The sequence below is a fragment of the Pygocentrus nattereri genome, chromosome 10 (genome assembly GCF_015220715.1).
Source record: "Pygocentrus nattereri isolate fPygNat1 chromosome 10, fPygNat1.pri, whole genome shotgun sequence".
In the NCBI taxonomy this organism is placed as follows: Eukaryota; Metazoa; Chordata; class Actinopteri; order Characiformes; family Serrasalmidae; genus Pygocentrus; species Pygocentrus nattereri.
The window spans coordinates 5300445-5312500 of NC_051220.1; the positions used below are offsets into that span (position 1 = coordinate 5300445).

Here is a 12056-nt window from a genome sequence, read left to right on the forward strand (position 1 = left end):
ATCTAACTAGAGAAGCCAGGCGGTTGGAACAAAATCCTGGGAAGGACTTTCTACTTTCTGGACCTGGATTTTCCACCTCTGCAGGAATTTTACCATCACCAGCATCACGTATGAATCCTCAGAAGACACATGAAGGTCCACTGGTGGTTTAGGATAGTAAATAAAATGATCGTGTTTGTGTTGACCCCTGGTTCCTATCACCACCACTGTATGGAAATCTGAGTCCGCATATATATATATATATATATATATATATATATATATATATATATATATGTGTGTGGGTGGAGTTGCCCTTTAAACCGTCTCAGTGTAGTCCTCCGCAGCAGCAGGGGGCGCGACACTGCAGTGATCCATCACTGCGCCGCCCTCACGGCTGAGGATGTGTCACTCAGGCGCAAAACAACAACAGTTCGGCTCAGTTTCTCGCAGCTTTTCCTCGCAGATATCGTGTTTGTCCAGCTTATAAAAAGAGTTTGGTGCTTTTTTGGTCTCGTATTAAGGCTTTTGACACCGCAGGCGAACATAGAGACACAAAAACCCTCCCGCTTCACTTTTCCTGCCGCCGCCGCTCCTTAATGCCCCAGCCCGGGGCAGATTAGCTGCGGGCTGAGCTTCGCCTCGCCGTGGGAGGATGTCCTGCTGTTTGCTGGACTTCTGTCGGGTCCAGGAGCTCAGGCAGGTCCGGGAGTTTCTCTTCCCCAGCCAGAAACCCGCCGCTGCGCCGGACGAGAGCAAAGACCAAGCAGGTGAGGGTCACAGCGCCTCGAGTGTCCGGCGAGACGGACTGAGGGGGTTTAGCTCCAGCTGACCTGCTGCTCTCTGGTGCCTTGTGTTAACCGAGTTCCCAGGCCAGCGAGTCGATTCTGTTCGTTTCGTTGTTCATTGTGTCATTAATTTACTACAAATAAAGCACAAGACGAGGCTGTAAGTCGGCTTCCTACTCGCCAGCTGCTTATTTCCCGTTCCACCTTAAACGTGGCAGTTAACGTTCCTTATATCTGCACTCACTGTCCCGCTTTGTAGTTCTAGTCCATCTGTTTCTCTGATACTTTGTTACCCTGTTCTTCAGTGGTCAGGGCCCCCATGGACCCTCACAGAGCAGGCATGTTTGTGTGGGTGATCATTCTCAGCACTGACAGTGGTGGTGGTGTGTTAGTGTGTGTTGTGCTGGTACGAGTGGATCAGACACCTGGATCAGACTCCTACCTTGTAGATGTTAAATCAGAGACGACAGCTCATCTGCTGCTGCACAGTTTAGTGGCCATCCTGTCCTTCATCAGTGCCCACAGGACGCTGCCCACAGGACGCTGCCCACAGGATATTTTTAGTTCTCAGTCCAGCAGCGACACTCAGGTGTCACTAACACACCACCACCACATCACTGTCACTGCAGTGCTGAGAATGGTCCACCACCCAAACACAACCTGCTCTGTGGGGGGTCCATGGGAGTCCTAACCAATGAAGAGCAGGGTGAAAGGGGGCCAGTAAAGTGTGATGTCATGATGTACGATATCACTATCATGACAAAATACACCACAATATGTCAACACGTCGTCTCAGATCTGCAGATACTGGCCTTCTGAGGCGTCTTTCAGTTATCATGCCTCTAATTTCAGTTCCGCCTGTTATTAGACGGCCGCGCTCAGTGCACGTGTTTACGAAACGTTTAAAAACATATTTCTTTAACTTGGTGTTTAACCAGAGCTCTGCGTCTCTTGGTATTAATCTTTTTAATTCATCGGTGTCATTGCTGTGATTTTAAGTGAATACTTGTTTTTCTGGCATTACTGTTAAGCTTCATCACCTGTTCCTAAAGCGCTTTGAGCTGTGGAAAGTGCTACATGAATAAGGATTATTATTATTATTATTATTATTATTATATACTTTTCTGAGCATACTGCTGATATTGTCAGTACTTAATCTCTTTCAGGCTGCACATTTGATTAAAAAGAGTATCACTGGTCCTGTTTTACGTGGACTCAGTTCAGCACAGTGTGTGAAATGTTGAAGAGCATAAAAAGAAGTTTTTGGTAGTATTTTTAAAACGTGGCACTGCTTTGTCTTCTAACTTCACAGATGTCAGGAGAAATAAATATCAGGACACATTGTGCATCATGAAAACTCCCTCAAGTGTTGTGATGATATATTTTGCCGTATCGCCCCCTTTTACAAATGTTGCATGTGTGTTTATTGGCCTCTACATCAGTGGCTACACTAGCAGTCAGGATTTCTTAAAGGGTGGGAGAGTTTCCAGTGTGACCGACACCCATCAGGCATAACATCATGACCGCCTCCTTGTTTCTACGCTCACTGTCCAGTTTATCAGCTCCACTTACTGTATAACTGCACTCTGTAGTTCTACAGTTAAAGACTGTAGTCCATCTGTTTCACTGATACTCTGATACCCTGTTCTTCAGTGGTCAGGACCCCCATGGACCCTCACAGAGCAGGTACTATTTGGATGGTGGATCATTCTCAGCAGTGCAGTGACACTGACGTGGTGGTGGTGGTGTGTTAGTGTGTGTTGTGCTGGTCTGAGTGGATCAGATACAGCAGTGCTGCTGGGGTTTTTAAACACCTCAGTGTCGCTGCTGGACTGAGAATAGTCCACCAACCAAAATATCCAGCCAACAGTGTCCTGTGACCACTGATGAAGGACTAGAGGATGACCAACACAAACTGTGCAGCAGTAGATGAGCTGTCATCTCTGACTTTACGTCTACAAGGTGGACCAACAAGGTAGGAGTGTCTAATAGAGTGGACAGTGAGTGGACACAGTGTTTAAAACCTCCAGCAGCACTGCTGTGTCTGATCCACTCGTACCAGCACAACACACACTAACACACCACCACCACCACGTCTGTTACTGCAGTGCTGAGAATGATCCACCACCCAAACAGTCCCTGCTCTGTGAGGGTCCATGGGGGTCCTGACCACTGAAGAACAGGGTAACAGAGTATCAGAGAAACAGATGGACTACAGTCTGTAACTGTAGAACTACAAAGTGCAGCTATACAGTAAGTGGAGCTGATAAAATGGACAGTGAGCGTAGAAACGGGAGGTGGTCATGATCTTACGCCTGATCTGTGTACATTCGTTCATTTATCTGACCAGCTATGCATCTTTGGTGCAAAACAATGCAAGTCTGATTTTAATAAAGATAAATATGAGGATAAAGATCATTTGTATCTGCTGCTTGAATGTCCTGCAGGGTTTGGGAGCGAGATGAGGAGGCAAATCAGCAGCGAAAGCTGTAAAATGTGCAGTGCAGGTGTTCTGTAGGTCCAAGATCAATCGCTGGAGTGTCAAATCGAGAGAAAGAGGAGAGAATAGGTGACGTGTGCTTTGCTGCACTCCGCTACCCTGCAGTGACAGCGCGAGGGAGGGAGCGGTGCGCTTGCCCTTTACTGAGTGACTCATCCTGTACAACTGCAATACATTACACTCTGACGGAAGGAGAGGAAGACCAAGGAGAGGGAGAGAGGGCACGCAAAGGTGCAGAAGAAGCTAAGATTGTGCATGGATTGGGGCATCTGTGCATGAAGGCGTCGGTTCATCTGCAGCTATTGTGAACGATTGTAATGGGATTCTCTGATCGTCGCTTCTTCGTAGGTGGCGTCTGTTTCTTTACAGCCAAACTTGGTGGACGATTTTTGTTACTTATTTATTATTTTTAACCGGAAGCTCACACTCTCTGGACCGATCAGACCTCTGAAGTCATGTCGTTATTCTGTAGTTGGTGTGATGCCTGTATTAGGAAGTCCAGGCCTAAGCAGAAAAATGTCACTTTAAAAATCTGCCTCGATGGCGCCCTGTGATAAACGACAATGCGCCTCATTTTTTCTTAAATTTGTTCTTGAGGAAGGTCCTTAGAAAACATCGACGTCAAGTTCATGACGCGTTCTCAAACCGCAGAACTGTCCGCACCTCTTGAGTGTGTGTAGATTCTGCTCTTACCTAAGAACCCCAGATAAGAAAACACTGAACGTCAGAATCTTTGTGAAAACCGAGTTTCTTTCGGTTGGTGAATGAGGCCCATTGTTCCAAAGCAGACACGTTTTGCTTTCCTAATGTTCATCAAAAATATCACCAGATCCTTTAAATTACAAGGTCGTTAAGGAGCCGAAATACTGCCCTTACTTCATGCAAGCTGCACATTGTATCGACACAATACAGATTGGAAATGTCATCAGAATACCCCACTGAAAAAAGCCCGCTGTGTCACATGTGGTAGTTTAGTTGCATTCTGACTGATTTGGAAATTTGAGTAACTGAAAGAGTCCATGAACGTGTGTCTGGTTGACCACAGGGACAGGAACGGGCACGAAAAATGCCCCCTGGGTGTCCTGACCCCTGATGAACAGGGTTCTTCAATTACTATATATGTGTGTGTATAAGTCTTAGGCACCCAAGACACATTTTCAAAATCTATTTATTTGTGTAGTTTGTGTTTATTTGCTGAGAAAAGTGTTAATATTTGAATAAACAAAATTCATAGATATTAATTAATAATGATTATTATATTAATTAATTAATTATATAGTAAATAGTGATTTTCTGGATGTGTTTGTTTACCCATCTCCAAGCCGCTCCTCGAGGAAGCCCAGTATTATATGTAGTTAAAAAGCAGCTCCTGGTTTGACCAATCAGTGCTCAGTAAATTGAGCTCATGATGTCATTGATGTGGCTGTGAAGGTGTGAAGGAAAAATATGGACCCAAGAAATTCTTGTTACTTTATATTGTTTTTCTGTTTATTTGAATTATGAATACGACTTTATTCTAATGTATATTGTGGTAAACTCACTGCTGAGGTTAATTATTTAAACATTTGCTTAGATGCCTAAAACTTTCACACAGTACTGTATATATATGTGAGTGTGTGTGTGTGTGGGTGTATGTGTGTGTGTGTGTGTTGATATATATGACTGTGTGTATACTGTTTATTTGGTTATATATTGTATAACTGTCATTTATGCCTGTTATTGCTACTGTTTGCACTTCTGGTAGATGTGAGAAACTGCGTTTCATTGCCTTGTAATGAGCAATCCATCCATCCATCCATCCATCCATCCATCCATCCATCCATCCATCCATCCATCCATCCATCCATCCATCCATCCATCCATCCATCCATCCATCCATCCATCCATCGTTAGCACAAGTGAAAACAAAGTTGAGGTCTGAAATTTACCAATCAGGCCAGGACAGTTTCCGTCTCAAAGCTGAGGTACAGATCAGCTTCAGGCTTCAATTTCATGCCTGCGCAGATCCGTAATGCCTGACTGTGATTCTGATTTTCTCAGTTTTTTTGCTCTGTGTGATCCTCAGGAGAGAATGAGTTAACCTGGGATGACTCAGACTGGGGCTCGTGGGAGGCGTCAGACCCTAAGGAGGATGGAACCACGGTCTGTGCTCTGCTTCTCTTTCCTTACTGTTTTACCTTTTTCCTAATACGAAACGTGCTGACTGTGTCAACAAATAATTGTAATTAAAATTGACCATATTGTCATTTGCTCAGAGCTCAGAGCTCGAACCGATATGTAGTCGCTATAAGATAAGCGAATGAATCGGCACTTATTTTTATAAGCAGATGCACACATGGCTTCTCAGAGGCCACGTTACTGCAGATAACTGAGTAGCTGAGTTGCGCAATGTGAGAGATCTGTCTGTATCCACATGTCCTCAGTATCTGCTGGCTCAGCCTTTTCCCCCCTTCATATGGTCCATAATAGAAATGAAGCCACGAATAAATAAAGTTATTTATAATGCATCTCTCTTACCCCACAGTCCTGTCATATCTCTGTGCTTAAATGATTCTGTCGTGTTTCTCTGCAGGCTGAAGAGGAGGTGCAGCAAGGTGTCCCTTGGCTGCAAGACTGTGTTCTCTCGCTCTCTCCCTGCTCAGACCTCCTGGTCATCGCTCGAGAACATAAAGCAGCCTTTCTCTCTGGTATGCACAAATGGCAGTGTTAAAATCTGGCTTCTGTATAAGGCCAGAGCCTCTAACTCCTCTGATACGAATGCAGCAAGAGCTGGACTTCTCCACTATGTCAACTGTGTGGCAAGCAGTAAGACAAGTATAAGGGTGCCTACACGCCAGTAGTTGACGCAGCATCACTCTGTCCTTGCGTCGTCTGGTGTGTAGGCACCCTAAAAGACGTTTAACAGCCTTGTAGCTGGGTGTGAATTCACAGATGAGTAAATTAATAAACGTTGAAGGTTCAGCATCACGATTGCATAGTTAACCGTAGCATCAGCACAGCTCCACATACCCATACATTTCTGTTCTGCTGATTGGTATATTGCTTTGTTGATTTGCAGCTAAATGGCAGACAGATGACTCTGGGAGAGAGGAGATGACCCTGGCTGTGTCCTGGAGCGGCACACTGAGCTCTGAGGAGGGGTAAGACTAAAGGAGAGAGATGAGATGGCATGAAGGAGAAATAAGGAAAAGCAATTCAATGAAATGATCTCAGTCTACACTAAAAGACAGCTCAGCACAGTTAAGCAATAGAACATGGGAGGGGGAGTGTGTTATCACGCATACACACACACAGCTAAATAAATAAAGTAGTAAATAAACTGGGCCGTGAACAACGGAGTAACGAGCTCCGCCCACTCGCTGCACAGTCTGCTGTAAGCCCCGCCTTTTGAAGTGCGGACTGAGCCATAAAACTGCTGCAATATCAGGTTCAGCTCAGTTTTTTTCCAGATCAGTATTAATGTTGTTTTGTTCTAGTCGGTCTCTAAAGCTTCTTACAGCCCGTTTCGTTTGGCGAATGGTGTTGGGTTCATTTCTGGCTGATTCCAGGTTGTTTAGCTGTTCTTCTGCTGCTCAGTGGTGACGACAGTTTGGGAATTTAGTGTCGTCTCATCTCCAGATTCTGAACCCAACAACCCAAGTGCAGTTGCAGTGTTCACACATGTCTAAATGGGCAAAACTGAAGAAAGTAATTGAAGCTGTACAGAGCATCAGGTCTCCATTAGCAGGACTAGATTGCCTTTATTTTTAAGTATACAGTACATCAGCCTTTTTCCATAATTGATGTCATCAGTGAGTGAAGCTGTGTCGTCTAATCATTGCAGTTAAAAATAGAAAGTGGTGATTACTGAGACAGCCTTCAGTTCTTGCTGTAAAGTGACTTTGTAGTCATTTCTCTTCTCTTCTCTCTACAGGGAGTGTGTGAGCAGTGTTATCTGCATCCCACTGGCCAGCCAGAAGAGGTGAGACCATTCCTATCACACACACACACACACACACACACACACACACACACACACACTCTATTCCAGGGTTGGCCAAATTCTTTGTCTTTTGCTGTCAAAGTGCAATGCTTATGGTGGCTGAAGGCTGAAGAGACATAACTACACAAATAAACAAGATGTTAAATATATGCAAATATATATATAATAACATTAATTTTTTTACTAAAATACTTTAAAAAAAATACAGAATATCAACTTTCCTAAGTTGATTGTGGTACAAAAATGTTCTCTCATTGAGTGATGGAGTTGGGTTAGAGCAAGTATGTCAAACTGTGGACCTTCCAGGCCAAAGAGCCGCCAACATTAACCGACATTGCTAATTAGCTGAACAGCTGAATCAGATGTGTTTAATGAGGCAATGTGCTGAAGTGTTTCGGCCCGCGAGGACTGGAGCCTGACGTGGGTTAGAGTAATAAGCCAGACGTACTTACGCGCCGGTTTGGGCCTTTTGGGGCGGCCCTGCTCTATTTGTATTGTATTATTAAACACCAACTTTGTTTGTTTGTACTTATTTAGGAGTTCCACAGGTCGTCCAGACTGGACCTGTATTGTGGTCGGATTCAGCTCAGGATACGTCCGCTTCTACACAGAGGTACTGTAGTGTATTTGTTGTCCAAAATTTGCATCTCTAGTTCTGCACTAACGCTATAAAACCGATAAAGCTTAGATGCCAATTAAGGGAATTAGGGGAAATCCATAGATTTTTTTTTCCGTTTTCTGCGTAATTTAGTCATTGGGATACTTACACACATCATTCAGAGTGGTCTGATGTGAAATAGTGCGTTGCAGAAAAAATGACCGACTCAGATTTCTTTAGAGTGGTGGTGATAGGAACCAGGGGTCACAGTGTCTACAACACAAATATACCCATTTTATTTATTTCCACGATGTATTTTGTGTTTCTATGTGTAATGTTGATAATAGTAAAATAATAGTAATAGTTTTAGTTACACTATAATGAAGCATTTCACATCAAACCACAGTGAATGACTATATTTTAACAGTAACATCCTTTATAGGCTGCTTCATAGGCTCGCTTGTGTAGTTTCTGACACTGTTGATGTGGGTTTGACACACTGTTATCTATTAAAATGGTGAAAAAGCATGACATATTAATGTGTAACGTATTTTGTGCATATTTAGACATATAATTTGACTTTCCAGCTACTTGTGTTTACACTCAAGTTTACATCTCCTTTTTTTCAGCTCTGTCATTTCGCAGATTCTTGTATATACTCACGGTGGGTGTGTGTGTGTGTGTGTGTGTGTGTGTGTGTGTGTGTGTGCGTATGCGTGCAGAATGGAGTTCTTCTTTTGGCTCAGCTATTAAATGAAGATCCAGTTCTTAGGCTGAAGTGTCGAACATATGAGATCCCACGTCATCCTGGAGTTACTGAGCAGGTGAATATATATGTATGACCACGCATTATGGATATATGTGTAATGTTTACGTGTGTGTGTGTGTGTATATATATGTGAGCAGATGAACGAACACACATGTAAATGAGTTTCTTTGCTCTATATGCTACAGTTCAGAAGTTTGTCAGTTGACACTTTAAGTACTATTTTTTTTGTATACAGTAAAAGCACGTGTGTTACACATTTAAGCATCATGAACTATACATGAAAATCCATTTTCAACGTTTTTGTTATCTGCCTTGACATTTGATCTCCGCTTTTGAAATACAAGTGCTTAACTTAGTTCAGTGATAAGTAACTAACTTTAGTGATGATGCTGTACATCTTTCTCGGTCGTTTTGTTCAGGCCAAATATATTATAAACATGTTACTTGTTTATCAAAATTGGATTTTATTCTTGAAAACAGTGATTGCAAACTTTAGAACAGTACTGTAAGAAAGAAGTCTTTGCTTATAAGGATCTGCAGTCCCTGTCCTCTAAAACGAATTGACCAGCTGAGCTGTGTGTCTTACAGCATGAGGAGTTGAGTATCCTGTACCCAACAGCTCTGGTCACCATCGATGGCTTCAGCCTCTTTCAGTCTCTGCGTGCCTGCAGAAACCAGGTCGCTAGAGGTGGGTGTATGGATGTACGCATGCAAAAGTTAGTCTAGTCTCTTGGAGGTTTTCTTTGTGTGTTTTGAAGTAGAACTGCAGAATAAATCATTTAAAAAATCATATTTTACCACAAAGTGTAGAGACCATTAAAAACCACCCAAGTGAACAGCTTGTCTCAAACTACTAGCCTTCAAGTGTGATGGCTTTTCTACGGCCTGAACCCATTTATCATTTTTAACCCTACCCCTTGTTTTCAAGTCTCACCTTGCCCCTTGGAACTGAGTTACAATGGGTAGTGCTTGAAGACTTCCTCTATGCAATGGGACCCTCAAATAAAGAAGAGCTTTGCTTCATTAACAGCTACTAGCGCCGCTCTGTAGGCGCCCCTGCCCGTCTGCAGGGACAGCAGAGGAGGGTAAAGTTCTGCTCCTCACTGCTGGGCTTTAGTTACATTTAGGGATCATACGCCTTCAAAGAGGGGGGCAGTTATTTATTATCACCCACCCCTAATTCTTCAGTGATATGAAGCTGAAGTCAGAGATTCTCCAGATTCTTGTTAGATTTTCCCGTTCCACCTTAAATGGTGCTTTAAGGTGGAACGGGAACTTTAGCTAACTAGCTACTGAGACATTAATACACTATTCAGAGATTTTTTTTTATGCATGTTATGACGAAAATGACTATAATATATTGAAACAACATTAAACTAATATAAAACAGTGGTTATTATACTTTTTAACAGAGAAAATACTCACTTTTCTGAGTTTCTTTGGTCTCTTGCGCAGCCGTCTTTATGGTTATACTTTTTTTTTCCCCCCATAATGCACCATTTGGAGTGTGCCTCTGTTTGGAGTACAATGAAGCCCTGAGATTTCACCCTACCCCTCTGTCTCAACAAAAATTGGGACACATTTACGCTTGTGTTAACATAGTTGCGTTTAGAAAATGGACAAACGTCTAATTTACCAGTTTTTTTAATGTAATTTTATTTAATTTTAGTTTTTGTTTAACCCTACTTTTGAACACAACTATATTACTATTCCATTATTTTTATTTTTTACTTCAGGGAGATATATTTGCTTAAAGGAGATGTTAGAATGCCAAATAAAGAGTCCGTGTTTATTTTGTCCGTGTATGTATTTTGTAGTTGAATTAACAGTAAAGATGCTTCAGCAATGTATTTCACAGCTCACAGTAGACGTTGTTTTAATGTCCTCATTTATCTTTCTGTGCTGGCCAATAGAAATGTCTGTGAAGGACCCAGGTATTTGGTGTAACTCTCACTCTTATTCCTTTTCCCTCTTTATGTGCGTTAGTTGTAGTACAGCTCTAGTCATACTCTAAAATAACGTTTCTAGCGTGTGGCGTTTGGTAAGAAATGTCTTTTAGCAGTTGTAAGCGCTGATGTCTTATTTTTTATATTTTATAAAGCAGGATTTCTGTCGGCCAACTTAAGTTAAAAGTCAAAACAGTCCAGTAAAAGCAAAGGTGTTGGTAGAGGCTGTAGGTGTAAAATGCATTGACTCACTGTGCAAGTTGACAGCATTGATTAGAAGATATTAAAATTGATTATAATCTATTCTAACAGTATTTCTCACAGTTTTAAAGTACAGGGTGATTTTAAAAAAAGGTTCATCCGACTTCAAAGCGCCATTATTTTTACAATTGTGAGGCGCCTAGGAACCAATCACATACCAGTTGTAAGAGGGGGTCAGATGGCTCCTGTCAGTCTGCGAAGAGATGAGACCCCTGAGCAGCAACTGTGCAGTGTGATTTTCGTTGGCAGTGAACCTCCAACATCTCGGAGCGTTCGTCGCTGGTTCCACAACCCTGGATGATCTCCAAAATCACATTGATAGAGCTGTGAGTGCAGCGACACCCGACACGCTCAGTCGATTATGGGATGAGTTTGACTGGTGTTGATGTTGTCCGTACAGCTGGAGGAGGTTCATACTGAGCACTTTTAAAATGACATAATAAACTTTATGCTCATTTAAACCATTTACAGTTTACTGCATTGCTCTCTAATGATTTACAAGTGAAATGAATCATTTTGAAATCGGATGAATCTTTTTGAATCGCCCTGCATTAAAGGAAAAACTTGAACAAATGAGTGGAGAAACACAAGTACAGATGCTCCCAGTCAGGTGTAATGCATGATACAGTTAAGAGCAAACATCCTGTCATGCTCAGCAGCGTGTTTAAAAATATTAAACACGGACAGTTGACCTTGATTTTGGATCAAAAGGGCAATACGAGAGGGTTTAGTATTGGAGAACAGATGGCAGGAGCTTCACTCGCAAAGACTGCTCAATGTTTCAGTTGGGACAGGGACTATAGTGACCTCTGCGTTTAGCTCTATGGGAAAGACATAAGTAAACAAGGTTGCATAACACTTGTTCATTAGTGTGACATCAGGGAAAAGAGAAGAGCTGTTCCTTTGGTTCAGGTTATCCAGCCAACTCGAATCCTGCTTCATAAATCATCAAGCTGAATTCTTTCTCCCTTTTGCTTATAGTGTTCTGTGAATATACATAAGCTGGTATAAGTGTGTTGATATCTGTTCATGTTTTTGTCCACCTATAGCTGCTGCAGCCGGAAGTGATGTTGTGCAGCCTCCCCCACTTGCCTATAAGAAGTGGGGCCTGCAGGATATGGACATAATTGTAGATCACAGCAGTGTGGGTGAGTAGGAGTGCATACAACTCTTTTTTTTATTTATTTAAAAATAAATAAATTAATTAATTGATTAAAAAGCCTAACATGCAGT

At 42.4% G+C, this 12056-nt stretch overlaps 1 protein-coding gene across 2 annotated transcripts in view; it reads left to right on the plus strand.

The window, feature by feature from the left end:
- The first annotated feature begins 345 nt into the window (after positions 1-345).
- Positions 346-12056, plus strand: part of rab3gap2 (RAB3 GTPase activating protein subunit 2 (non-catalytic)) — a 33693-nt gene continuing 21982 nt past the window's right edge. For both annotated transcript variants that reach the window (XM_037542254.1, XM_037542255.1), the window contains exons 1-9: positions 346-749; positions 5333-5409; positions 5840-5954; positions 6326-6407; positions 7181-7228; positions 7787-7862; positions 8570-8671; positions 9205-9304; positions 11873-11971. In XM_037542254.1, the coding sequence (XP_037398151.1) occupies positions 635-749; positions 5333-5409; positions 5840-5954; positions 6326-6407; positions 7181-7228; positions 7787-7862; positions 8570-8671; positions 9205-9304; positions 11873-11971 (814 nt within the window). In that variant the 5' untranslated portion in view covers positions 346-634. The remainder of the gene's footprint in view (positions 750-5332; positions 5410-5839; positions 5955-6325; positions 6408-7180; positions 7229-7786; positions 7863-8569; positions 8672-9204; positions 9305-11872; positions 11972-12056) is intronic.